The sequence below is a fragment of the Indicator indicator genome, chromosome 21 (assembly GCF_027791375.1).
Source record: "Indicator indicator isolate 239-I01 chromosome 21, UM_Iind_1.1, whole genome shotgun sequence".
NCBI lineage: Eukaryota > Metazoa > Chordata > Aves > Piciformes > Indicatoridae > Indicator > Indicator indicator.
The window spans coordinates 2221768-2248335 of NC_072030.1; the positions used below are offsets into that span (position 1 = coordinate 2221768).

The window sequence follows — 26568 nt, forward strand, 5'->3', positions numbered from 1 at the left end:
GTCTCTAGAAAGTCACCATGCTGCTAATCAACACTGAATGCTTGCACCTGAGCTTCATTAGCCTGCTTGGAGAAGAACAGTGGGCAGGCTCCTGCCCTGTCATAAAGTTCTGCTCCCACCTGGGCACCTGCTGAGATCTCTGGGGTGTATTAGAAAGGTTGTGGTTAATACCCTTCTACTCTGCCATGGTGAGACCACATCAGGAATATTATGTCCAGTTCTGGCTCCCCCCTCCCCAGTTCAAGAAGGACCTCAGGGAACTGCTTGAGAGAGTCCAGCACAGAGCCACAAAAATGATTCAGGGAGTGGAAGATCTTCCTTATGAGGAGAGCCTGAGGGAGCTGAGGGCTCTGTAGCTTGGAGAGGAGGAGCCTGAGAGGTGACCTCATTGCTGGTGATGAAGATGTGCAGGGTGAGTGCCCAGAGGCTGGAGCCAGGCTCTGCTGGGTGATGCCCAATGCCAGCACAAGGGGCAATGCTGGGAGCCGAGGCATAGGAAGTTCCATGGAAACATAAGGAAACATTTTTCCCTGTGAGGGTGACAGAACCCTGGACCAGGCTGCCCACAGGGTTTGTGTAGTCTCCCTCTCTGGAGATATTCAAAACCTGCCTGGATGTGTTCCTGTGTGACCTGCTCTAGGTTACCCTGCTCTGGCAGAGGGGTTGGACTGGATGAGCTTTGGAGGTCCCTTCCAGCCCCTGGCATTCTGTGATTCACACAGGGAGGGGAGAGGTTTTTCAGCTGATTTTATGACAACTGCTCAATTTTCCTTTGTTTAAACTCCACACAAGGGGTGGATCAGAATCTGACAACCTGCATGCCACATGAAGGCCCCTCAGAAGTGCCCTTCTGCTCACAGCAGGTGAGTGGAGAATTGGTTCTAGCATGTCTGAAGTCACAGCAAGAGCTTTTTTCATTAAGACCTTGCAAGAAACACTTCCTTTGTTTGTTTCAATGAAAATGCAACACAGCTTTTCCTACAGTATTTTTTTTTCTAAATAACTTAGGTTACATCTCAACCAAATAAACATTAAAATAGACCCAGAGAAAGTGACTGACCACAGGATGTTAGGGGTTGGAAGGGACCTCTGGAGATCCTCGAGTCCAACCACCCTGCCAGAGCAGGACCAGAGAATCCAGCACAGGTCACACAGGAACACATCCAGACAGGGCTGGAAAGGCTCCAGAGAAGGAGGCTCCACAACCTCTCTGGGCAGCCTGCTCCAGGGCTCTGTGACTCTCACAGTAAAGAAATTCCTCCTCGTGTTGAGGTGGAACCTCCTGTCCTGGAGCTTCCATCCATTGCCCCTTGTCCTATTGCAGGGCACAAGTGAGCAGAGCCTCTCCCTGTCCCTTCTTTCCTGGCCCCCAGCTCTCATATATGTCGCAGAATCACAGAATCAGCCAGGTTGGAAGAGACCTCCAAGCTCATCCAGTCCAACCTATCACCCAGCCCTATCCAATCAACCAGACCATGGCACCAAGTGCCTCATCCAGGCTTCTCCTGAACATCTCCAGGGTTGTCGATTCCCCCACCTCCCTGGGCAGCATATCCCAGTGGCAAATCATTCTCTCTGTGAAGAACTTCCTCCTAACACCCAGCCTATTCCTCCCCTGCACAGCTTGAGACTGTAATGTATTTATGTTTGTATTTATAGACATTGATCGTATCCCCTCTCAGTCTTCTCCTCTCCACACTAAACAGCCCCAGGTCTCAGCCTCTCCTCCCCAGGCAGTGCTCCAGTCCCTTCAGCATCCTTGCAGCCCTCCCTTGGACTCTCTCCAGCAGATCCCTGTCCCTCTTGAACTGGGGAGCCCAGAACTGGATGCAATATTCCAGGTGAGGTCTCAGTAGGACAGAGGGGAAGGAGAACCTCCCTGGATCTGCTGTACCTGATGTAAGCAGGAATGTAAAGCAATTGGTTGTTTTCAGTATTGAGACTTAGATTCCATTAATACACTTTGGGGTGGGGGGCAAAATATCAACTGAATACAGAAGTATTAATATTCCTGTGCCAACAGAATACACTTAAAGGCACAGCTCAGCTTTTGATCTCAAATGCTAACAAGATAAATGTTGTTATTTATTTCTGCAGCTCTTTCAACAAGCAGCGCTCATCACATCCTGTTCCACAGAAGATCTATTCCCCCCCTCCCCCTCCAACAGAGAGTATCAAAGTGATTGCCTGGCAGGCTACAAAACACCAATTCAGGCTTAGCTAATTTGCACTTAATCCATAAAAAAAAAAGAAGAGATCACCAAGTGAATGGGATTTTCAGGAAGCAGCTCCACACAGCCTCTTCATGCTGTAGAGGCAGAATCCATCTGCTGGGTGCTGTCATTTGTCTAACTGAAGTTGAGCAGCTGCATTCTGTGTTCATCCAGAGAGTCAGCTTCAAGAGCCTCCCCAGTTCAGGAGACTGTAATTACAGTTCCTATGAGAAGCTATCAAAGCTGTGTGCTAGAAGCTGGTTCTGTGGCAAGAAAACTTTCTGGATATAAGGGCAAGGACCTGAGGTGCTGTGGATGTAAAGATGTCTTTTAGCTACCTGGTGCCAAGCAGAGCTTTATTCCAACTGACCTTTCTGTTTCCCTTTTTATTTTGTGTTAGATTTGTGCAGGGTGAAGAGAAATGAAAATTTCTGCCCCATTCTTAGTGCACTCATAGAATGATTTGGGTTGGAAGAGACCTTAAAGCTCATCCAGTTCCAACTCCCCTGCCATGGGCAGGGACACCTCTCACCAGCCCAGGTTGCTCAAGGCTTCATCCAGCCTGGCCTTGAACACCTCCAGGGAAGGGGAATCCACAATCTCCCCGGGCAACCTGTTCCAATGTCTCCCCACCCTCACTCTCAACTCTTCCTCACCTCCACTCTCAACCTCCCTTCTTCCAGCTTTCATCCATTCCCTCTTATCAACTACCAGCCCTTGGCCAAAGTCCCTCCCCATCTCTCCTGTAGCCCCTTCAGGTATTGGAAGGCTGCTCTAAGGTCTCTCTGGAGCCTTCTCTTCTCCAGGCTGAACAGCCCCAACTCTCCCAGCCTGTCCCCACAGGGGAGGTTCTCCAGCCCTTTGATCATCTCCTGCTAGCCCAGGTTGCCCAAAGCCTCATTCAGTCTGGCCTTGAACACCTCCAGGGAGGGTCCACTGCGTTGTGAGTCCTCTGAGACCTAATCAGACACAACCTGACCTGCCCACACACTGAAAAATTAAGCTAAAGCAAGATCCATCCTTCAGAAACTGATCTTCATTCACTCTGGAGCTCCTTTGCCTTCTGGTGCTCACAGAGAACTTCCCAAGAAAGAATGATGCCAACTTAATGTCTTCATTTCTAAAGCAATAAACTTGTTTTGCCTTTAGAGACCAAAAGGCAGTGGCTCCAAATCACAAAGTGCTTCTCCCTGGGATTTATTTTCCAGGCTATAGCAAGGGTTAGTTTGATCTTGCTGACACACAGAGATTTGCTGTCTCTAAAGATGGAAAGGACACTTCTTTCTGACACAGCTGTGCTCACAGAGAAACAGGAATCTTGAACTTCATAGAGATTCATCATGGAATAGAAAACTTGATGAAAACTGTGATGAATTCAATGTATCTGTTCCAGAGAGGACACCACAAGCTCAACTGGAAGATCAGTGGTGCCAAGTGCAGCTGGAGAGCTGTAACTAGTGGAGTCCCCAAGGATCAGTGCTGGGTCTGGTCCTGTTGAACATCTTCACCAATGACATTAATGAGGGGACAGACAGACAGAGTGTGCTCAGCAAGTTTGCTGATGATACCAAACTGGGAGGCTTGGCTGAGACACCTGAAGGCTGTGTGGCAATTTAGTGAGACTTGGACAGACTGAGAGCTGGGCAGAGAGGAAACCTGATGAGGTTCAACAAGAATAAGTGCAGACTCCTGCAGCTGGGAAGGAAGAATAAACTGCAGCAGGACAGGGTGGGAGGTGATCTGCTGGAGAGCAGCCCTGTGGAGAAGGACCTGGGAGTGCTGATGGATAACAAGTTCTGCACAGGACAGCAATGTGCCCTGGTGGCCAAGAAGGCCACTGGGATCCTGGGGTACATTAAGAGGAGTGTGGGCAGCAGATCCAGGGAGGTTCTCCTCCCTCTCTACTCTGCCCTGGTGAGGCCTCACCTGGAATACTGCATCCAGTTCTGGGCTCCCCAGTTCAAGAGGGAGAGGGATCTGCTGCAGAGAGTCCAAGGGGGGCTACAAGGATGCTGAAGGGACTGGAGCACTGCCTGGTGAGGACAGGCTGAGACCTGGGGCTGTTTGGTCTGGAGAGGAGAAGACTGAGAGGAGATTTACTTATAAATACCTGAGGGCTGGGGTCAAGAGGAAGGGGACAGGCTCTGCTCAGTTGTGTCCTGGGATAGGACAAGGGGCAATGGATATAAACTCCAGCAAAGGAGGTTCCACCTCAACATCAGGAGGAACTTCACTGTGAGTGTCCCAGAGCCCTGGAGCAGGTTGCTCAGAGAGGTTGTGGAGTCTCCTCTGGAGCCTTTCCAGCCCTGTCTGGATGTGTTCCTGTGTGACCTGTGCTGGATTCTCTGGTCCTGCTCTGGCAGGGGGTTGGTCCCTTCCAATCCCTGACATCCTGTGAGCCTGTGATCTTTTCCTTCTTCACACCTGATGTCAGCTCATAACCCCTTCCAGTCTTTACAGACTGATTCTCTTTGAGACATTCTGGTTCTGTTGTGTCACTGAAAGGAGAAAACCAACAACAAAACCTCCCCAAAATAATAGAATTTAATTCTTGTGCTATTCTAGGCTCCCTTGCCAGAGTGCCTTTCAATTGCTTTTGAAGGAAGTAGAAAGTTCAAGTTAATTGAACACAAGGATCCACGTAGCAAATTATCTTACCACTAATGGCATGAAAGAAAGCAGCCTGATTAGTAAACCCTGCTGGATACTTGTAATGTGAGAAGCTGAGAGATGCCAGACCTAAATCAGAGAGGTGAAGATCAATAGTTCTTTAATCAATGGTGGATTACAGTGGGATTTATTCTGCTGAAATCAGCAGGGGCAGATAAATTCCCCACTGAGATTAATTACTGGCAAGGGTGGATGCCAACAAAAGAGTGCAGCTATCTTTGTGACAACTGCAAGAGGCAAGAAGAACACCAGTGGGAGGACAGAGCTATTACCTGAGTCTCTGCTGGTGACCAGTGACACCCTCAGCAAACTCCCAGCACCTCTTAGCTCCTTAGAAGAAACTGCCTTAAACCCCACAAATATTGCAACCCCAAAAAAAGCAGGGCCACCATTTTGGGGGTTGTTTTCAACCTGGTGGGTTGTTACAGCTTTGGGGCTGGTAAAAATTCTGCTTTATGGAGGTGAAAGCACCCAGGCATAGAGCTGAAGAACGACAGCTGGGTGCACAAAGATGCTGATCACATTCACAGCACCTACTGCAGTCAGGGGGTTGTCTGAGCTGCTCTGGGGCTCTGTCAGTTGGGCTCCTCCATGTAATCCATCATCACCTTTGGTGCTCAGCACTGCAGTGCCCCAAAACTGACCACTAATGCATCACACAACTGGTGCTAAATACTGAGAGCTATGCAGGCTAAGCAGAGAGAAATCAGAGAGCAGCTCTTGGAACAAGACTGATTTAGAAACAAGTTCTAAACTGAAACTGCTGTGACTGGGAACTATCAAGGAATTTACTAACATGAGAAAAACAAACAGAGCTGACAGCTTAGCTTGGCAGTGCTTGATTTTCTACCACCTTGAGGAGCTCTAATTGGTCGCCCCCTCCCCATTTCCCATTAACTTACCTTATCAGAAGACAGCTGGATGCAAAGGGCCTGGCAGATATTAAATCTGCTGGTCATAACCGGATGGATTTATTTGTTCACTTAAGTTGGTGACTGTCAGCAATTGTTTAGAGAGGTCTCTGTCTTGAACTTTGTTCAGATGGCATCAGCTTGCCCATTTTATTTCTTACAGAAAGCATTTCAGAAAATATTTTGAACTCTGATGCTGTGTCCTGCTGTGAGCCAGCCCAGAACCAGCTCTGCCCAGTGCTGGCCCTGCCCAGCTCAGGCCCTGCTCTCTGAGGCACTTTCTGCAGCTCAGGGCAGCTTGGCACAGCCAGGGGCTGCTCCTAGCAGGCAGAAGCTGCTGGGGACAGCTCCTGCCAAGGGCTGGGCTGCAGAAAGCCTCTGCCTGACACTTGCTCCTGGGCACACCAAGGGCACTGCCCTCTTCTTCCCTGGCCAGTGTCCCAGCAGGACTCTGTCCCTTCTGCCTTCCAGCCTGATACCTGTGTTCCAGAATCCTGCTCCTGAATTCAGTTCTCATCTGCTGCTGAGTGCAGTCTAGGACTTGCCCAGAGCCTGTCTCCAGCAGCAGTGGTGCCAGTGGTGCTGTCATTGCCATCAGGGCTTGGGTTCCATGTTGGTTTGTGTCTCTGTGTCTCTATTTCATTGGATTGTTCTCATTCCCATCCCAGCTGGTTCAGTTTCCTTCCCACCCCATCAGTCTCTCTCCCTTCTTCCCTTTCTCTTCCTTTTGGGCAGGCAGAAGGTTTCCTGGTGGCCAGCCCAGCCCTGACCCTTGGCACACCATCTCAGCTACACTGGTCTATTAAATTCAGTAGGTCTTTCCCTCTGAATGTCCTTAGCTAGCATCAATCATGTCTGTGTGGCAAACCAGAAAAGGTTTTTTATTTGGGAAAAGGCAAGGTTCAGACAGATATGGTAGGAGTTACAAAAAACTGTTTCATAACCACACCTGCAGGACACCCACATTAACTGAAGGCAGAGTCTCACTGCAGCATAGTCTCTCCCAGATGATTTCTTATTTTAAAGCAGGTCATAGAAGTAGTCCAGGCCTTGTCCCAGTTCCCAGATGGATATTCCAGTGCCCAATTCTTTCGCAAGCTCTAAGCGCAGCTGGATGGACTAAGACAAAGACAAAGCAGGGACAGCAGTCAGGGATCACTCCATGCTCCCATCCCTTCCTGCCATTGTCAGGCTTGTTAAACACATCTACCCTTGAAGCAGGGGCTGAACAATCCAGCCTGTATTTCAAATGCTCTCTGGTTAGCAAGCAATCATTCAGTGAGAGACAGTTAATTGCTCCAGTTAATTCAATGACCTAATAAAAAATAACCAGCTAAACAGACAAAATGCCAGAGGGATAAATCAACTTTATGAACTCTGAGGACTCTTCTAATTGAGGCTCTCCTTTCATGACACACAGACATTCTAACTCTCCCAGAAATGTCTCAGGGGGGAAATAAAACTTTATCAATGAAGACAATTAGAACAACTTGTCAAATACCATCAAGATCTCATACCTGCCCTTGCCTTCTCCCAGGACAGAGTCACCATTTTCATGATCACAATTCTATTTTAAAGAGGTTCTGGGAGATTGATATCTCAAAGTGAGATCTCAAAGAGCTCCAGCCATTGATTTTGAGTTCCTTTGGCCATGGGTTTATGAGGGTGGCAGTGCCACAATTCATGTGCTGCACTTCTGTCAGTTCAGACCATGAAAGGGTTGGTTTGCCACCTTTGATGCTCAGGTTTTCTTACTCTGAAGTGCAGTACTGCAATGTTGGAGACCTGCTCACACCAGGGATGTGTTCAAACCTCACTTCTGTGGCAAACAGAACAAAGTGGCAAGGCATCAGGTGCCTGATTCACTGGGCCTGATCCACAGGGCCTGATCCCCTGAGCCTGATCCCCTGAGCCTACCCCTGAGCCTGATCCCCTGAGCCTGATCCCCTGAACCTCCTGGAGCCTCCTTCAGGTACTGGAAGCTGCTCTAAGGTCTCCCTGGAGCCTTCTCCAGGCTGAACAGCCCCAACTCTCCCAGCCTGGCCCCAAGGGGAGCTTCTCCAGCCTCTGATCATCTTGGTGGCCTCCTCTGGACCCTCTGCAGCAGCTCCAGGTCCCTCTTGTGCTGGGGGCCCCAGCAGTGGAGGCATTGCTGCAGGTGGGGTGTGAGCAGAGCAGAGCAGAGGGGCAGAATCCCCTCCCTGTGCTGCTGCTCTCCCTGCTCTGGATGCAGCTCAGCACACAGCTGCCTGCTGGGCTGCCAGGGACCACTGCTGGCTCCTGGGCAGTTTGTCACCACCTGACACCCCCAAGTCCTTCTCCTGCAGGCTGCTCTCAGCCACTCCTCACCCAGCCTCGATCTGTGCTTGGAATTTCCCTGACCCAGGTGCAGGACCTTGGCCTTGGCCTTGTTGAGCTTCATGAGGTTGTCTTGGGGCCACCTCTCCAGCCTGTCCAAGTGCCTCTGGATGGCTTCCCTGCTCTCCCCTGCCCACACAGCAGACTCATAGCAGTACAACATGTAGCATGATGCATCTTTTCTCTTACAGGTTTGCAATAAAACTTTCTACCACCCTAAGACTCCTAGCAAGGATGTAGTTAGACATGGTAATTAATATCCCATATGTGCTGATACTTCCACCAGTGTTCAATTAATGAAGGGAATTATCCTTATACTAATGGAGCTTAAGATAACAATCCTGCTCAGCAAAACACAGCCTTGGATCATTTGACACCAGTTTAACCATGCAAAATGTCTCTATTCCCTGTAAATATGATTGGCTTCCACTACAGAAGCAATTCCCTTCCAATATTAGAAGCCAGCAGAGGTCTTTAGCTTGAGAAAATTGTGCTGCCACCCAGTGTGACCTAGACAGGCTGGAGAGTTGGGCAGGAAGAAACCTAATGAAAGTCAGGAAGGGCAAGTCTGAAGTTCTGAATCTGGGGAAGAAGAACCCCATGGATCAGCACAGCTGGGGACTGATGTGTTGGAGAGCAGCTCTGGGGAAAAGGACCTGGGAGTGCTGGTGCACAAGAGGATGCCCAGGAGCCAGCAATGTGCACTTGTGGCCAAGAAGGCAAATGGTCTCCTGGGGTGTATTAAGAAGAGTGTGGCCAGCAGGTCAGGGCAGGTTCTTCTACCCCTCTACTTTACCCTGGTGAGGCCACATCTGGATTATTGTGTCCAGTTCTATGCTCCCAAGTTCAAGGACAGGAATTTGAGATGGTCCAGCAAAGGGCTACAAAGATGCTGAGGGCACTGGAACAGCTCTCTTAGGAGGAAAGACTGAGAGCCCTGGGGCTGTTCGGTCTGGGAAAGAGCAGCCTGAGGGGGATCCCATCGATACTGATCAATACTTCAAGGGTAGGGATCAGGAGGATGGGACCAGGCTTTGTTCAGTGGTGCCCAGGGACAGGACAAGGGGTAACAGCCACAAACTTGAACATCAGAAGTTCCATCTGAACATCAGGAGGAACTTCTGTGATGCAGGGGTGACAGAGCACTGGAACAGGCTGCTAAGAGATGTGATAGAGTCTCTATCTCTGGGGACATTGAAAACCTGCCTGGATGTGGTCCTGTGTGACCTCCTCTAGGTGACCCTGCCTCTCTAGGGGTCCCTTCCAACCCCTACCATTCTGTGATTCTGTGATGGTTCGAAACTGTCTTTTTAATTTTTCCTTGCAAAGTTCAGAACAGAGAAAGTGAAAGAATGTAAATAAGTCACTATTGGGTGTAAGAAAGCAAAATAACGATTGTTCTAAACACTTCCATTGGATAGATAGAAATGTTTAAGAACTATTACCCAAAACAAAGTAGGCATTCGGCACATTCTGCGTTCGGCAGTGGGGGCAGTTGCTGGGCTGTCTGGCTGCTGTTTCTTCTTCTCTTCTGGCTGAAGATAACACACTGACCTTGGCAGCTAAGTTAACAACTTTCTGCTTAACTAACTCTGCTTCTCTGTCCAGGGGGGTCTGGGGGGGAAGCTCCTGGGAGAGGGAGGCCCCTTTGGGAGTGTCCCCTTGGGGGGAAGCAAAGGGAGATCGATTGTGCTTTTTCTGTTGATTGTATATATTTGTAAATGTTGTGAATTTTGTATATTTGTACATATTCATTGCATTTCATTGTAGATTTTAGACTTTGCTTGTAAATACAGCTTTTCATTTGCTTCCAGACTGAGCTAGCCTGGTTACTGTTGGTGGGGGGGAATTTCAGCTCACACCGACACAGATTCTGTGACAGCTTCCTAGGACCTAAGGCTGCAAGAAACCATTTTATCCTCTGTTCTGATACACTGCAGACTATAGTGGAGACAGAAATTGCCAAAGGACCTGAGTAAGGCCAACTGCTTCACTTTTCAAAGCACTGCAGTATGTTCCACAGAAGCAAGAAACCAGAGTGATACAGACTGCCAGGGAGAAGCAGGCCCCTGTTCCAGAGAAAGGCAAAAGTTCCCCATGATTTCAGCCAACATAAGCAGAAGGAAAATATCTTCTGTCTCCTGCCTGACCATCAACATGTCTGTGAGCACATGAACTGTCCACTCAAATAGATCCTCTCAGAGCATTGGTCTGCCCTGCTGTGTCTCCTTGCACTCAAATAGATCCTCTCAGAGCATTGGTCTGCCCTGTTGTGTCTCCTTGCACTCAAATAGATCCTCTCAGAGCATTGGTCTGCCCTGTTGTGTCTTCTTGCACTCAAATAGATCCTCTCAGAGCATTGGTCTGCCCTGTTGTGTCTTCTTGCACTCAAATAGATCCTCTCAGAGCATTGGTCTGCCCTGCTGTGTCTCCTTGCACTCAAATAGATCCTCTCAGAGCATTGGTCTGCCCTGTTGTGTCTCCTTGCACTCAAATAGATCCTCTCAGAGCATTGGTCTGCCCTGTTGTGTCTCCTTGCACTCAAATAGATCCTCTCAGAGCATTGGTCTGCCCTGTTGTGTCTTCTTGCACTCAAATAGATCCTCTCAGAGCATTGGTCTGCCCTGCTGTGTCTCCTTGCACTCAAATAGATCCTCTCAGAGCATTGGTCTGCCCTGTTGTGTCTCCTTGCACTCAAATAGATCCTCTCAGAGCACTGATCTGCCCTGCTGTGTCTCCTTGCACTCAAATAGATCCTCTCAGAGCATTGGTCTGCCCTGTTGTGTCTCCTTGCACTCAAATAGATCCTCTCAGAGCATTGGTCTGCCCTGCTGTGTCTCCTTGCACTCAAATAGATCCTCTCAGAGCATTGGTTCGCCCTACTCTGTCTCTGTGCACTCAGAGAGATCCTCTCAAGCACTGTGCACTCAAACAGGCCCTCTCAGAGCATTGGTTTGCCCTGGGGGTCCTTGTTTGTAGACATGGCTCAACTCCAAAGATCCCCAAACCCCCTGATGCATGAGATAGACAGGAAAAAACAATCTTCTTATACAAGCAGCTGAAGCTTGGAATCATAAAAACTGCATGAGGGTAAACTTCTTCCACAAAAGCCTAAAACCTGTTGAACATTTTGTGAAGTGTCTCAATAATGCAACACATGATGTCTCTCTTTCCCCTAGCAGCCCCCTAGGGTGGGAAAGTGGCACCTACCTTCAGTGTTGGGTAGAAGACAGCATGCTTCCCTCCTTTACTTCTGCAAAACAGGAAAACAAAACAACCACCACAGCTTGGAGAGAGTCCCATAGGAGTTTTAGCTGAGCTTAGGATTCAAACCCAGATTTGTTCCTTCCCACTGGAAGGAAGCAAAGGCAGTGCTGAAGTGCTGATTTTCTTTTGAAGACATTGCTGCCATTAAAAATAAGATAGATGCAGCACACCAGCAATCATAGGATGACATTCAGTAGCTCCTGTCTTTGGGATTTCTCCCTGATTGTTCCTTGCTCTCTGGAATCTGAGTCACTCTGTCTCTGCAGTCAAACACTTTTGCCATCAAATTCCATACATTCCATACTTCCCATTCATTACCTGGCCTGAATCAGCAATAGTGTGGCCAGCAGGACCAGGGCAGTGACTGTCCCCCTGTATTGGGCACTGGTGAGGCCACACCCTGAATACTGAGCTCAGTTTTGGGGCCTCCACTCCAAGAAGTACATTGAGGTGATGGAGTGGGTCCAGAGAAGGGCAACAAAGGGTCTGGAGAACAGGGCTGGTGAGGAGCCCTGCAAAAAAAAAAGTAGAGCAAGAAGTTCTCCCCTCAGCCTCCTTTTCTCCGGGCAGAACAATCTCAGTTCCCTCAGCTGCTCTTCACCAGATCTGTTCTCCAGACCCTTCACCATCTTCATTGTCCTTCTTTGTACCTCTCCAGTACCTCAATGTCTTTCTGGTAATGAGGGGTCCAAAAGAGGACCTAGTATCCAAGCCATAACTACAACAACAAAAAACTCCTGGCTACCTAAAGGATTCCTTTGAAGGTTTCAGGATTAGACCTTTTGAAACATCTAAAGCACAGAGCAGAGTTTCCTAATATCTAACAGACAGTTTGGGAAGCAATCAGGTAACTCTCATGACTCAAATGAAAATCCCAAACTTCTCTGGGTGTAGCACTCCATCCAGGAACTGGTTGTAACAAGAACAGGCTGAGGGGAGATTCATTGCTCTCTACAGCTCCCTGAAAGGAGGTTGCAGGGAGGTGGGGGTTGGGCTCTTCTCCCTAGGATCAGGTGATAGGGAGAGAGGAAATGGCCTGAAACTGTGCCACAGGAGGTTTGGGCTGGATATTAGGAAAAAATTCTTTGCTGCAAGAGTGGTCAGGGACTGGCAGAGGCTGCCCAGGGAGGTAGTGGAGTCCCCATGCCTGAAGATGTTCAGGAAACCTGTGGCCATGGCACTTGGGGCCATGGTTTGATGGCCATGGTGGGGTTGGGTTAATGTTTGGACTCAATGATCTTGGAGGGCTTTGCCAACCCAAACAATTCTATGATTCTAAAACACATACAGGCAGGGACAGACAAGGCACTCATTTACCCCATCCTAGTGGCCTTTAAGGAGGAAAACTCTTAAAAGAGGAGTCAAGACAGTAAAAACAGAGGACACAAGGACAGACCTCACAGCAGAGCTGGTTTGATACTAGATCTAAGCAAACACTGAGAAATCTTGCTGCCACTGGATTACAGAAGTGTCAGATGGAGAACACAGTTGTGCATCTGAAAAAAAACATGTGGCTGTCAGATGCAAACTGTGGAGGATTTCCCTCAAACTACCATCTTTCAGGTTACATTAAATGCAGCAGTATAAACTATCCAGAGAGGGCAAGCTACCCTGGGCACAGGTATCAAGGCTGCATTTTAAACCCTAAAAATGAAGAGGATGAGTTCCAAGTGGGCTCTCAGCACCACTTGACTGCTTAGGATCAGAAGAAATGCAGAGTGTGTGGACACACTGAGTAGGAATTGCTCCCAGACTCTGCCCATTTACCTAAATGCAAACTCACCAGTACAGGGCACTGGGACAAGCCCTCAGAGGCTGCTGGAGCTGGTTTTAGTAGGTGCTTTCTGCCTGCTGCATGGAAATTGTTAGCTGTGCTTTGCTTAAAGAGCCATGATTTGAATTCCTAGCAGCTGCAGATGTGCAAGATTCCCAGTGAGATGCCTGAGCAGGGAAGCCTTCTTCAGGCCAGGCTGCCATCCCCACCCAACACAAGTGAACCTTCACAAACCAGAGTGGTACCTGAAGCAGAGCTCTCTGGAGGAACCCTCCCCTGCCAGGGCTGAACCACTGCAGACATGCTGAGCCACACCACTGCCTGCCAAGCTTGGGAACTTAGAATCATAGAATCAGTCAGGGTTGGAAGGGACCACAAGGCTCAGCCAGTTCCAACCCCCTGCCATGGGCAGGGACACCTCACACTACATCAGGCTGCCCAGAGCCTCATCCAGCCTGGCTGCAAACACCTCCAGGGATGGGGCCTCAACCACCTCCCTGAACAAGCCATTCCAGGCTCTCACCACTCTCATGGGGAAGAACTTCTTCCTCACCTCCAGTCTGAATCTCCCCACTTCCAGCTTATTCCATTCCCTCAAGTTCTGTCACTCTCTGATATCCTAAAAAGTCCCTCCCCAGCTTTCTTGGAGCCCCCTTCAGATCCTGCAAGGCCACAAGAAGGTCTCCTCATAGCCTTCTCTTCTCCAGACTGAACAGCCCCAACTCTCTCAGGCTGTCCTCATAGGAGCAGTGCTCCATCCCTCTGCTCATCCTCGTGGCCCTTCTCTGGACATGTCCAGCATGTCCATAGCCCTCTTGTAACAGGGGCTCCAGAACTGGACTGGGGTCTGCCTCCAGCAGAGCTGAGATATACATCTCATGAAGTACATGGAGTCATAAAGGTAGTGATCTATTTGGATACAAAACCAGCCAATCGCCACTGAGCCTCAGGAAGATGTTGCTGCTTTTTTAAAACAGATTTTTGCTAGTATAAGGCTAGCAAAAGACTGAGGGACCTGGGGCTGGTTAGTCTGGAGAGGAGAAGGCTGAGAGGGGATCTAATCAAAGTCTATAAATACCTAAGGGCTGCGGGTCAGGAAAGAAGGGACAGGGACAGGCTCTGCTCACTTGTGCCCTGCAATAGGACAAGGGGCAATGGATGGAAGCTCCAGGACAGGAGGTTCCACCTCAGCATCAGGAGGAACTTCTTTACTGTAAGGGTCACAGAGTCCTGGAGCAGACTGCCCAGAGAGGTTGTGGAGTCTTCTTCTCTGGAGCCTTTCCAGCCCTGTCTGGATGTGTTCCTGTGTGACCTGTGCTGGATTCTATGATCCTGCTCTGGCAGGGGGGTTGGACTCAATGATCTCCAGAGGTCCCTTCCAACCCCTAACATCCTGTGAGCCTAAGATAAGGAATCCTCTTATTATTTCATGATGAATAAAAGTAGGACAAAGAAATTTAGACCTTTCTGCTCATGCTCTCAAAGCTGTAAGAACTTACCTGGCAGTCACTGGATCTGATTCTCCCAACCTTTCTCTACAGTCCACTTCATTTAGCAGAGGTGTTTTGCTTGACCTGTCTTATCACTAGGACTTGTAAACCCAGGCTCTTGTAGATTCACAGAATGGGTTGGGTTGGAAGGGACCTTAAAGCTCATCCAGTTCCAACCCCCTGCCATGGGCAGGGACACCTCCCACCAGCCCAGGCTGCTCAAGGCCTCTTCCAACCTGGCCTTCAACACCTCCAGGGAGGGGACATCCACAACATCCCTGGGCAAGCACAAATACTTCTCAGAACTCTTTTTGGCCAAGTTGTTGGTAATCACTCAACAGCTCACAGTACTAATCTCAGAGCCTCTACTGAACTGATACTCAGCAGATAACTTTGATGAGGACCTTCTGAAGATATGACTCACCAGACTTCTAAAGATTGTTTTAGCTTACATTATTGCATTAATCCTTCTGTGATGGACTCCTCCTGCCTGAGGCATTCTTTTACTTTGTGCTTCAGTGTTGGCATACAGATCACAAACAGCAGAATCTCCACTTCTGAATTCAGCTGCGTGCTGGAGCTAACTGCTAATTCATTGTGTGTGGGGCCATGGCTGCTCTGCTGACACCTCACCTGCAGTGCTGTGTGCAGGTCTGGAGCCCTCAATACAGGAAAGACATGGACCTGATGGAGAGGGTCCAGAGGAGGGCCAGGAAAATGCTCAGGGGGTTGGAGCAGCTCTGCTATGAGGATAGGCTGAGGGAGCTGGGGGTGTTCAGCCTGGAGAACAGAAGGCTCCAGGGAGACCTTAGAGCAGCCTGCCAGGACCTGAAGGGAGCCTACAGGAAGGATGGAGAGAGACTGTTTGCAAAGACCTGCAGTGACAGGACATGGGGTAATGGCTTCAAAGCAGAGAAGGGAAGATTTAGACTAGATATCAGGAAGAAGTTCTTCACTGTGAGGGTGGTAGAACACTGGCACAGGTTACCCAGGAAGGTGGTTGAGGTCCCTGCCCTGCAGATATTCAAGGTGAAGCTCGACGAGGCCCTGGGCAACCTGATCTAGTGGAGGATGTCCCTGCTGGCTGCAGGGAAGTTGGACTGGATAAGCTTTGGAGGTCCCTTCCATCCCGGACCATTCTATGATTGTGTGATTCTATGATTCTGTGAATCTATGATTCTATGATTCTGTGACTCTATGATTCTGTGATTCTGTGATTCTGTGAATCTATGATTCTGTGAATCTATGATTCTGTGATTCTGTGAATCTGTGATTCTGTGATTCTATGAATCTGTGATTCTGTGAATCTATGATTCTGTGATTCTATGATTCTGTGATTCTATAATTCTGTGAATCTCTGATTCTGTGATTCTATGATTCTATGATTCTGTGACTCTATGATTCTATGATTCTATAATTCTGTGAATCTATGATTCTGTGATTCTATGAATCTGTGATTCTGTGATTCTATGATTCTATGCCTCTTGAGGGTTAGATTTGCTCCGCAACAAATCAGAAATTTACCCCTAGAATAAATTTCCTATACTAACTCAGAATTTTGGAAGCAATATGAAATTCTATTAGCAAAAGTGAATTAAATATAAAGGTATAAAATGCAATAAACATATACAAGATATGTTTACACATATTTCCAGTCCAACAGCATCAGAATACCCACCTTGTACAGACTCACACCCCCCTGGGCAGCCTGGAGAGGCTGCACACAGCCAGCCTGTCTCGACCCCTGCCTTGTACCTCACCAATCAAAACACAGAAGATCAGACAAGGAACATGCAAAGTCAAAGGAGACAGAGCAGCCCAGAAGCCAAAGCAGGAGCAGCCCCAGAAAAGAGAGAAAACAATCTGTGTTCCTGAACTGTATAGGAATTTGTAGAGCCAATGAAATGAAATCTCTTATCTCTGTTCAGCTTGCTCAGCCTCTTATTAAAAATTTGTCCAGCCCCTGGACTGACACCAAGTTGGGACAAGTGTTGATCTGGTAGAGGGTAGGATGGCTCTGCAGAGGGACCTTGCCAGGCTGGGTAGATGGGCAGAGTCTAACAGAATGAGATTTAACACATCTGAGTGCTGGGTTCTACAGATTGGCCACAACAACCCCAGGCAGCCCTGCAGGCTGGGGACAGAGTGGCTGGAGAGCAGCCAGGCAGAAAGGGACCTGGGGGTGCTGGTTGAGAGCAGCTGAACATGAGCCAGAAGTGTGCCCAGGTGGCCAAGAAGGCCAATGGCATCCTGGCCTGCATCAGCAATAGTGTGGCCAGCAGGAGCAGGGAACTCATCCTGCCCTGTGCTCAGCTCTGTTAGACCACACCTTGAGTGCTGTGTCCAGTTCTGGGCCCCTCAGTTCAAGAAAGATGTTGAGAGACTGGAATGTGTCCAGAGAAGGGCAACAAGGCTGGGGAGGGGTCTGGAGAACAGCCCTGTGAGGAGAGGCTGAGGGAGCTGGGGGTGTTCAGCCTGGAGAAGAGGAGGCTCAGGGCAGACCTCATTGCTCTCTACAACTACCTGAAGGGAGGTTGTAGCCAGGTGGGGGTTGGGCTCTTCTCCCAGGCACCCAGCACCAGAAAAAGAGGACACAGTCTCAAGCTGTGCAGGGAGAAGCTTAGGCTTGATCTTAGAAAGAAGTTCTTCCCAGACAGAGAGATTGCTCCTTGGGATGTGCTGCCCAGGGAGGTGGTGGGGTCAGTGTCCCTGGAGGTGTTTAAGAAGAGCCTGGATGAGGCACTCAGTGCCATGGTCTGGTTGTTGAGTTGGGGTTGGGTGATCAGTTGGACTTGGTGATCTTGGAGGTCTCTTCCAGCCTGGTTGATTCTGTGATCCTGTGATCCTCTGAAAAAATGTAATTCTTCTTTCCAACTGAGCATAGCCTTTTCAAACTGTAAGCAAGCCCCACACAATGCCTGCAGAAGGGTAAGTGAATAACTGTGACTCACTTCTTGTACTCAAAGTAGTGCTCGGCGATTTGCTCATCCCAGACGATTTTTGGCTTGTGCTCCTTCAAGGTTTCAATGTACCTAGAAAATAAAAAACACAGAGGTGGGCTTGCTGCTGCTGAAAGGCAGCTGTGAAATTACCCTGCAGACATTTCTGAGGCAGCAGTTTTGCCCTGTTTAGATGCTGAGCAGCTGTATCAAACTGACGCTGAACACTCTGTTAGAAGCATCTTCCTGCTGGCAATTACTTTCCCCAGTCACTCTGCAGTTTGCCATGTTTGCATTCTCAGGGTTCTCTTTCTTTAAGCAATGAATTAATTAATGTTCATCAACTGACAAACCTACACATGAAGGCACTGCTTCCACTTTTCTACAGCCTGATTCCTCTATGTCAAAGCAAAGGAACTGAAGTAATCTGTGGGCTGTGCCTGATTGTGTCCTCCAAGGCTAACTGCCACAGGAAAGACACTGAGGGATTGGAGCAGGTCCAGAGAAGGGCAACAAAGCTGCGGAAGGGTCTGGAGAACAGGGCTGGGGAGGAGCAGCTGAGGGAACTGAGGGTGTTTAGTGTGGAGCAGAGGAGGCTGAGGGGAGACCTCATTGCTCTCTACAGCTCCCTGAAAGAAGGTTGCAGTGAGGTGAGGGCTTGGCTCCTCTGTCTACTCTCAGGTGATAGAAGGAGAGGAATTGGCCTGAAATTGTGCCAGGGGAGGGTTAGGTTGGAGAGGAGGGAAAATGTCTTTGCTGCAAGAGTGGTCTGGGATTGGAAGAGGCTGCCCAGGGAGGTGGTGGAGTCACCATAGAGTCATAGAATCATAGAATCAGTCAGGGTTGGAAGGGACCACGAGGATCATCCAGTTCCAACCCCACTGCCATGGGCAGGGACACCTCACACTACATCAGGCTGGCCAGAGCCTCATCCAGCCTGGCTGCAAACACCTCCAGGGATGGGATCTCAACCACCTCCCTGGACAACCCATTCCAGGCTCTCACCACTCTCATGGGGAAGAACTTCTTCCTCATTTCCAGCCTGAATCTCCCCACTTCCAGCTTTATTCCATTTCCACCAGTCCTGTCACTACCTGATAGCCTCAAAAGTCCCTCCCCAGCTTTCTTGCAGCCTCCTTCAGATACTGGAAGGCCACAAGAAGGTCACCTGGGAGCCTTCTCCTCTCCAGACTGAACAGCCCCAACTCTCTCAGTCTGTCCTCATAGGAGAGCAGCTCCAGCCCTCTGCTCATCCTCATGGCCCTTCTCTGGACACCTTCCAGCATGTCCAGATCCCTCTTGTAACAGAGGCTCCAGAACTGGATGCAGTACTCCAGGTGGGGTCTCACCAGAGCTGAGCAGAGGGAGAGAATCACCTCCCTTGCCCTGCTGGCCACACTTCTCCTGATGCAGCCCAGGCTCTGCTTGGCTCTCTGGGCTGCAAGTGCTCACTGACAGCTCCTGGTGAGCTTCTTGTCCACTAGCACCATCCCTGGAGATGTTCAAGAAAAGTGTGACCATGGCACTTGGGACCATGGTTTGATGGCCATGGTGGGGTTGGGTTGATGGCTGAACTGGATGATCTTGGAGGGTTCTTCCAACCTAAACAATTCTGTGATCCTATGCAATTCTTAATTCAAAAGCACTTAATAGTGATCAGGAAAGTTCTTCTATGAAAGGAGTTTTGTTACTCTATGAATAAAATTAATCTTCTACTTTAAGAAATACAACAAGAGGTTGTTTCCAAGGAAAAGTTACTGCCAAGTAACTGCCTGTGCATTTTCTCCACTCTGAGCTTCTTGGCTTTATTCTTTTGCCTGGACATTCTGAGTGTGCACTGCTCTGCCTCACAGCTACTCGACACAAAGTCAGTCAGTTTTGACAGGCAGAAAAAGTATTTTAATTGTTTCAATAGTAACAGGTTTCCTACAGAGCACTTTCTCTGTGGGTATGTGGCTGTCAGGCAGTTTTACAAAGTCATTCTCACTGATTTGCAGACAGACTGTTCCCAAAGGCCTGCAGTGACAGGATGAGGGACAATGGCTTCAAACTAAAGCAAAGCAGATTTAGATTGGATATTAGGAACAAGTCCTGCACCATGAGGCTGCTGAAACACTGGAACTGGTTGCCCAGGGAGATGGTTGAGGCCTCATCCCTGGAGGTATTCAAGGTGAGGCTGGAGAGGGCTCTGGGCAACCTGCTCTAGTTGAGGATGCTCACTGCAGATGGGGTTGGACTGGGTGAGCTTTGCAGGTCCCTTCCAGCCCAGCCCTGTCTGTGGTTCTATGCTTTCTCCATGATACTTTGCCACTGATTTGATGGATGACACTTATTGCTGCTTCCCCACCAACCTCACAAACCTACTGACCTACATTCTACCCACCTCACACCTACTTCACTCAAAGTGAGGAGAGAATGCTACCAATACCCAGAAGGCTGCAGAGGGAGCTGGTGTGGAGCAGTTAGTGTGCTGGGAATCCATCCTCTTGGGTAGCTCTCAGGATCTCCTGTGTGTAGAGACAGTGTCTCCTTGTGTCTGCATTTCTGCCTGCACCACAGACACAGAGCTCCCTGCTGCCTCATGGAGGAAGACCAGAAGATGGCAAACTACTGCCAGTGATAGAGGCCACATGGGTGTCATAGAAATAGGAGAAGTCTCTTTCACGTCTTCCTCTGTTTCTGCTGCATCTTACCTTGCACCTTTTGCCAGCAAGAGGCTGAACTGACAACACTCCTGACTAAACATTAAGGTGTTTAGCTGGCCACAGGCCAGGCACCATCAGTTTCTTTCTTTCCTTGTATCAGGAACTTGCATTCCCAGCCCCCTGAGTATACAAACACGGTGATCATAAAGGTAGCATTGAAAGTATTCTTCTGTTTCTGCACAACCTATCAAAACCATCTCTCCCACAACAGGCCTTCTTCTTGCCAGAATTTCTCTGCTCATGATGGGATTTGCATGGGAAAAATTGCAATCAAATCATTTAGCTTTTAAAGAAGAAATTTGCATCTCCTAAGTGAAAGACGATCAAAGAGATTTCTGCCAACCACTACCCTGACTCCATCAGTGCTGAAGTTCCACCTCACCATCAAAACAAGAGAGACAGAGTTTGTACTTCTCAGTTTGAGTCCACCTCTGGAGCCCTCAGCACAGGAAGGATGTGGACCTGATGGAACAGGTCCAGAGGAGGCCACAAAAATGCTCAGGGGGCTGGAGCAGCTCTGCTACAAGGACAGGCTGAGGGAGCTGAGGGTGTTCAGCCTGGAGAGGAGAAAGCTCTGGGGAGACCTTAGACAACCTTCCAGTACCTGAAGGGGACCTACAATAAGGCTGCAGAGGGACTGTTTCCAAAGGCCTGGAGTGATAGAATGAAGGGCAATGGTTTGAAATTACAAAGGAGCAGATCTAGATTGGATGTTAGGAACAAGTTCTGCACCATGAGGATGGTGAAACACTGCAACAGGCTGACCAGGGAGGTGGTTGAGGCCCCATCCCTGAAGATATTCAAGGTGAGGCTGGACAGGGCTCTGGGCAACCTGATCTAGTGGAGGATGTCCCTGCTGGACTGGATGAGCTTTGGAGGTCCTTTCCCACTCAAACCACTCTGACTCCATGGAATAGAAGGATTCTCCCCTTTGGTGTTTTTGTAAAGGCAGCTACAGCACTCAGCACTGCAGGGATATCTTCTCCCTTTTGCTGTGGGTTGCTAATTCACACCTGGGTAAATTGTTACGTGCTGCTGGCAGATTTAGAAGAGATTTTCATTTTGTACTGGAGTCAGATGAACCCACGCCAGGAACACTTTTTAAGTACCTGCATAAGCAAACAGATGGTAGCAGCTCCAACACTCTTCCTCACCACACAACAAAACAATGAACCTTTGCAAAGAACACCAGAGAAACCTTAAACCTGCCCATCCCTTCTGGAAACACACACTATTAGAAGTTGCTCCACTAAAGAACTATGCCAAGAGAATTGAGTTTTGTATATTTAATGTTTGAGGATAGCTTTTTACACCTTGCCCCAATCCAGAATGGTGACTTCAGCAATGCCAGGAGGCAATGCTCACAGAACATGGGATTGAGATGTTCAGGGTCACAGGATAAAAGGTTGTAAGGGACCTCTGGAGATCATCCAGTCCAACCCCCCTGCCAGACCAGGACCAGAGAATCCAGCACAGGTCACACAGGAACACATCCAGACAGGGCTGGAAAGGCTCCAGAGAAGGAGACTCCACAACCTCTCTGGGCAGCCTGCTCCATGGCTCTGGGACCCTTACAGTAAAGTTCCTCCTCATGTTGAGGTGGAACCTCCCGTGCTGAAGTTGATATCCATTGCCCCTTGTCCTATCCCAGGGTGCAACTGAGCAGAGCCTGTCCCTGTCCCTTCCCTCTTGACCCCCAGATCTCAGCTATTTATAGACATTTATTAAATCCCTTCTCAGTCTTCTCTTCTCCAGACTAAACAGCCCCAGGTCCCTCAGCCCCTCCTCCCCAGGCAGTGCTCCAGTCCCTTCAGCATCCTTGCAGCCCTCCCTTGGACTCTCTCCAGCAGATCCCTGTCCCTCTTGAACTGGAGAGCCCGGAACTGGATGCAATATTCCAGGTGAGGTCTCAGCAGGGCACAGTAGAGGGGGAGGAGAACCTCCCTGGATCTGCCGGACACCTCTGAATACAATCCAGGATCCCAGTGGCCTTCTTGGCCACCAGGGCACATTGCTGTCCCATGCAGAACTTGTTATCCACCAGGACTCCAGGTCCTTCTCCACAGGGCTGCTCTCTAGCAGATAACCTCCTAACCTGTACTCTTATAGCCCAGAAGACAAGAACCACCAGCCATGGCATCCTGGCATGAAGGTATACTCCTGAACATTTGACTTGAGATGGGAAATTTTAATTTTCCATGCTACAGTGTTCAAGAGCCCTGTGGAGAAGGACCTGGGAGTGCTGGGGGTGCAGAGCTGGAGAGGAGCCAGCACTGAGTGCTGCCAGCCCAGCCCCAGCCTGGCCTGGGCTGATCCCCAGCAGTGTGGGCAGCAGGGGCAGGGAGGGGATTCTGCCCCTCTGCTGTGCTCTGCTCAGACCCCCCTGCAGTGCTGGGGAAGCTCTGGAGTGCTCAGCACAGACAGGGAGCTGCTGGAGCAGGGCCAGAGGAGGCCACAGCAATGCTGGCAGGGCTGGAAGCCCTCTGCTGGGAGGCCAGGCTGAGAGAGTTGGGCTTGGGCAGCCTGCAGAGGAGAAGGCTCCAGGAGACCTTCTGGTGGCCTTGCAGTGCTTCAAGGGCTGAGCAGAAAGCTGGGGACAGACTTCTGAGCAGGGCCTGTGGGGACAGGCCAAGGGGGGATGGTTTGAAGTGCAAGAGGGAGCTGGAGAGTGGAGAGAAGGGAGAAATGTTTGCCCCTGAGGGTGGGGAGAGCCTGGCCCAGGCTGCCCAGAGAGGTGGGAGCTGCCCCATGGCTGGCAGCAGTGCAGGGCAGGTTGGTTGGGGCTGTGAGCAGCTTGCTCTGGTTGGGGATGGCCCTGCTGAGTGCAGGGGGGTTGGACTAAGTAACCTTGAGAGCTCCTTCCCAATCCTGACCTTCTGTGATTGTAACATCCAGAGGAACAAGCTTTGAAATTCCAAGTGTAGGTGAAGCCGAGGCTGCAGCCTACTTTCCATGAGGTCTGTTGTTATTTTAAAGCTGTTTGGGCATGCAGAGCACTTAATGAGAACTCATCCTGACCAGGCACAGGGAATTTATCTCCCTTTCTCCTGCCTTCTAGGCATTTATCACCATGGGATGCAAGAGTGAAAATGAGCAAGTTCCATTTTCACATCCCATCCCTGGTGGGGATTACCTTCAAGCTTCAGTTGGGGAAAAAAATAAACATCAGGCTGAACATTGTCACAACTGTCTGATAATCTGGGGGGGACCTACTTGAAACTTGCTAGCTGGATTTTTAATTTGCCTCTACTTAAGAGCAACAAAAATTCAAAGTACAGAGTTCAAAACTCTGCAAGCCAATGGGATCCTGGGGTGCAGGAAGAAAAGTGTGGCCAGCAGGGCTAGGGAGGTTCTGCTCCACCTCTGCTCTGCCCTGCTGAGACCACATCTGGAATATTGCATCCAGTTCTGGGCTCCCCAGTTCAAGAGAGACAGAGACCTGCTGGAGAGAATCCAAGGGAGAGCCAGGAGGATGCTTAGGGGACTTGAGCATCTCCCCTGTGAAGAGAGACTGAGAGCCCTGGGGCTGTTTAGTCTGGAGAAGAGAAGGCTGAGAGGGGATCTGATCAATGTCTATCAATAGCTGAGGGGTGGGGGTCAAGTGGAGGGGGCCAGGCTCTTTTGGGTGGTTCACAGTGGTAAGACAAGGAACAACAGCTTCAAGCTCGAACATAGATTTAAGCTCACCATGAGGAGAAACTTCTTTACAGTGAGGGTGAGAGAGCCCTGGAGCAGGCTGCCCAGGGGGGTTGTGGAGTCTCCTCAGAACCCACCTGGATGCATTCCTGTGCAGACTACCCTAAGTGATCCTGCTCTGGCAGGGGGGTTGGCCTCAATTCCTTTAGGTCTCTTCCAACCTCTAATGTGCTGTGATACTGTGAAAACAATAAGCTCTGGCCTATGTCATGGCAGTGGTGACTCAACACTTCTCCAAGTCAAGGTTTTTATGTCTTAAGCAGAGAAGGATGCTGTGAAGAGTCTGTCAGAGGCAGCAGCATACCACAGCTGTTTCACTCAGGCTTTCTGCTGTCCTAACCTGGGAACAATCCATTCCCATTCTGTAGTCATCTACCCCGGTCACTGCAGGGCCCCATGAGATCTAGATTCATTTCCAAGCCCTCAAAGAGGAAAAGAGATGGGGCAGAGAACACATCACATCTTTCTTCTTTCCACCTCTCACCTCACTCTTCTCCATCAACTCATATTTATTTCTGCTTTTCACTCCTCTTTCTAATTTATCCCTTTTTCTGTTGCCACTGTCCCAGTGTAAACCTGCTTCCACAGTCCAATCCAGATGAATTTATTGGCTTCCCAACCTGTCAGCTCCCCACTTAGTAGCTCTCTCCTTTTACCAGGCAGCCTCAGCAGTTGGGACATGATGAACACTGAAAGCTCAGCTCACTGCCTTGCCCTGCCTAATTCCAGGGAAGATTGTGACCATTGCCAGAGAAAGTCTTGCTCTGGCTTTGCCCTGAGCCTGACACAAGGCCAGCACAGATAGGTTTGGAAGGGACCTCAAAGCTCATCCAGTTCCAACTCCCCTGCCATGGGCAGGGACACCTCCCACCAGCACAGCTTGCTCAGGGCCTCATCCAGCCTGGCCTTGAGCACCTCCAGGCAGGAGGCAGCCACAGCCTCCCTGGGCAACCTGTGCCAGTCTCTCCCCACCCTCCTTCTCAACAATTTCTTCCTCATTTCCAGTCTCAGTCTCTCCTTTCTCAGCTCAAAGCCATTGTCCCTCATCCTGGCACTCCCAGCCCTTGGCCAAAGTCCCTCCCCAGCTCTCCTGGAGCCCTTCAGGTACTGGAAGGCTGCTCTAAGGTCTCCCTGGAGCCTTCTCTTCTCCAGGTTGAACAGCCCCAACTCTCCCAGCCTGGCCCCACAGGGGAGGTTCTCCAGCCCTCTGAGCATCTTGGTGGCCTCCTCTGGACCCCCTCCAAGCAGTTCCATCTCCTCTTTATGCTGGGGGCTCAGGAACTGGGTACAGTGCTGCAGGAGGGGTCTCATGAGAGCAGAGATCCCTGCCATCAACCTCTCTCCCTTCCCTGAGGGAAAAGAATGCTTAATGACAACATTTTTAATTATGGAACAGAAAGTGTGGCAGAGGGAGGATCTACTTCAGACCAACTTTTAAAGTCTTCAATTATTTATACTGCACTGCTCTACCCATCTGCTGCTTTCTCTTTTACCCTTCATTTCAGCTTTAAACTGGGAGGAGGAGGAAGTTTCGTGCTTAGAAGTGAGCAGACAGGGAGAGTTCTGGTGAAGTTCTGCCAAGGGTCAGGGCTGGGCTGGCCACCAGCCGAGTGCCAGAGGCTCTCCAGGAACCCTCTGCCTGCCCAAAGGGAAGAGAAAGGGAAGAAGGGAGAGAGACTGATGGGGTGGGAAAGAAACTGAACCAGCTGAGATGGGAATGAGAACAATCCAATGAAAGGGAGACACAGAGACCCAAACCAACATGGAACCCAAGCCCTGATGGCAGTGACAGCACCATTGGCACCACTGCTGCTGGGGACAGGCTCTGGGCAAGTCCCAGACTGCACTCAGCAGCAGGTGGGAGCTGGATTCAGGAGTTGGATTCTGGAACACACAGATCAGGCTGGAAGGCAGAAGGGACAGAGTCCTGCTGGGACACTGGCCAGGGAAGAAGAGGCTTGACCCTGGGGATCCCTCAGCTTGCTCCTGAAGATGCCCTCCATGGGCTGCAATCCCTTGGGGGGCACTTGAGGGTCCCCTGTCCTGTCTGCTCCTCCCCACAGCTGCCACCTCTGCCTTCCTGCCCCCCAAGGTGTGGCACAAGCTGTGGCAGTGCCCTGGTGTGCCCAGGAGCAAGGCTCAGGCAGAGGCTTTCTGCAGCCCAGCCCTTGGCAGGAGCTGTCCCCAGCAGCTTCTGCCTGCTAGGAGCAGCCCCTGGCTGTGCCAAGCTGCCCTGAGCTGCAGAAAGTGCCTCAGAGAGCAGGGCCTGAGCTGGGCAGGGCCAGCACTGAGCAGAGCTGGGTCTGGGCTGCCTCACAGCAGGACATTATGTTTTTATTGAAGACTTCAAATGGACCATTCTAGAGTATTAAAAAAATAAAAGAAAATAAAATATGTATTTAAGAGCTCATCCTTTGCCTGGGGAAGCTCAAGCTTCCAGCTCAAAGTCAAATTGAAGTATATTAAGTATGACTAAACAGCTCTGTTAGGTGAGCTTGTTCCTGATGATGTGCTTTATTTCATTCCATTTTCTCATGCTTTTTGT

At 49.8% G+C, this 26568-nt stretch overlaps 1 protein-coding gene across 1 annotated transcript in view; it reads right to left on the reverse strand.

Annotated features, from left to right (window-relative positions):
* Positions 1-6814: 6814 nt before the first annotated feature.
* Positions 6815-26568, reverse strand: part of CHID1 (chitinase domain containing 1) — a 138939-nt gene continuing 119185 nt past the window's right edge. The window contains exons 10-12 of the mRNA XM_054390583.1: positions 17635-17715; positions 11363-11405; positions 6815-6913 (exon numbers count right to left, since the gene is read on the reverse strand). Of these exons, the coding sequence (XP_054246558.1) occupies positions 6815-6913; positions 11363-11405; positions 17635-17715 (223 nt within the window). The remainder of the gene's footprint in view (positions 6914-11362; positions 11406-17634; positions 17716-26568) is intronic.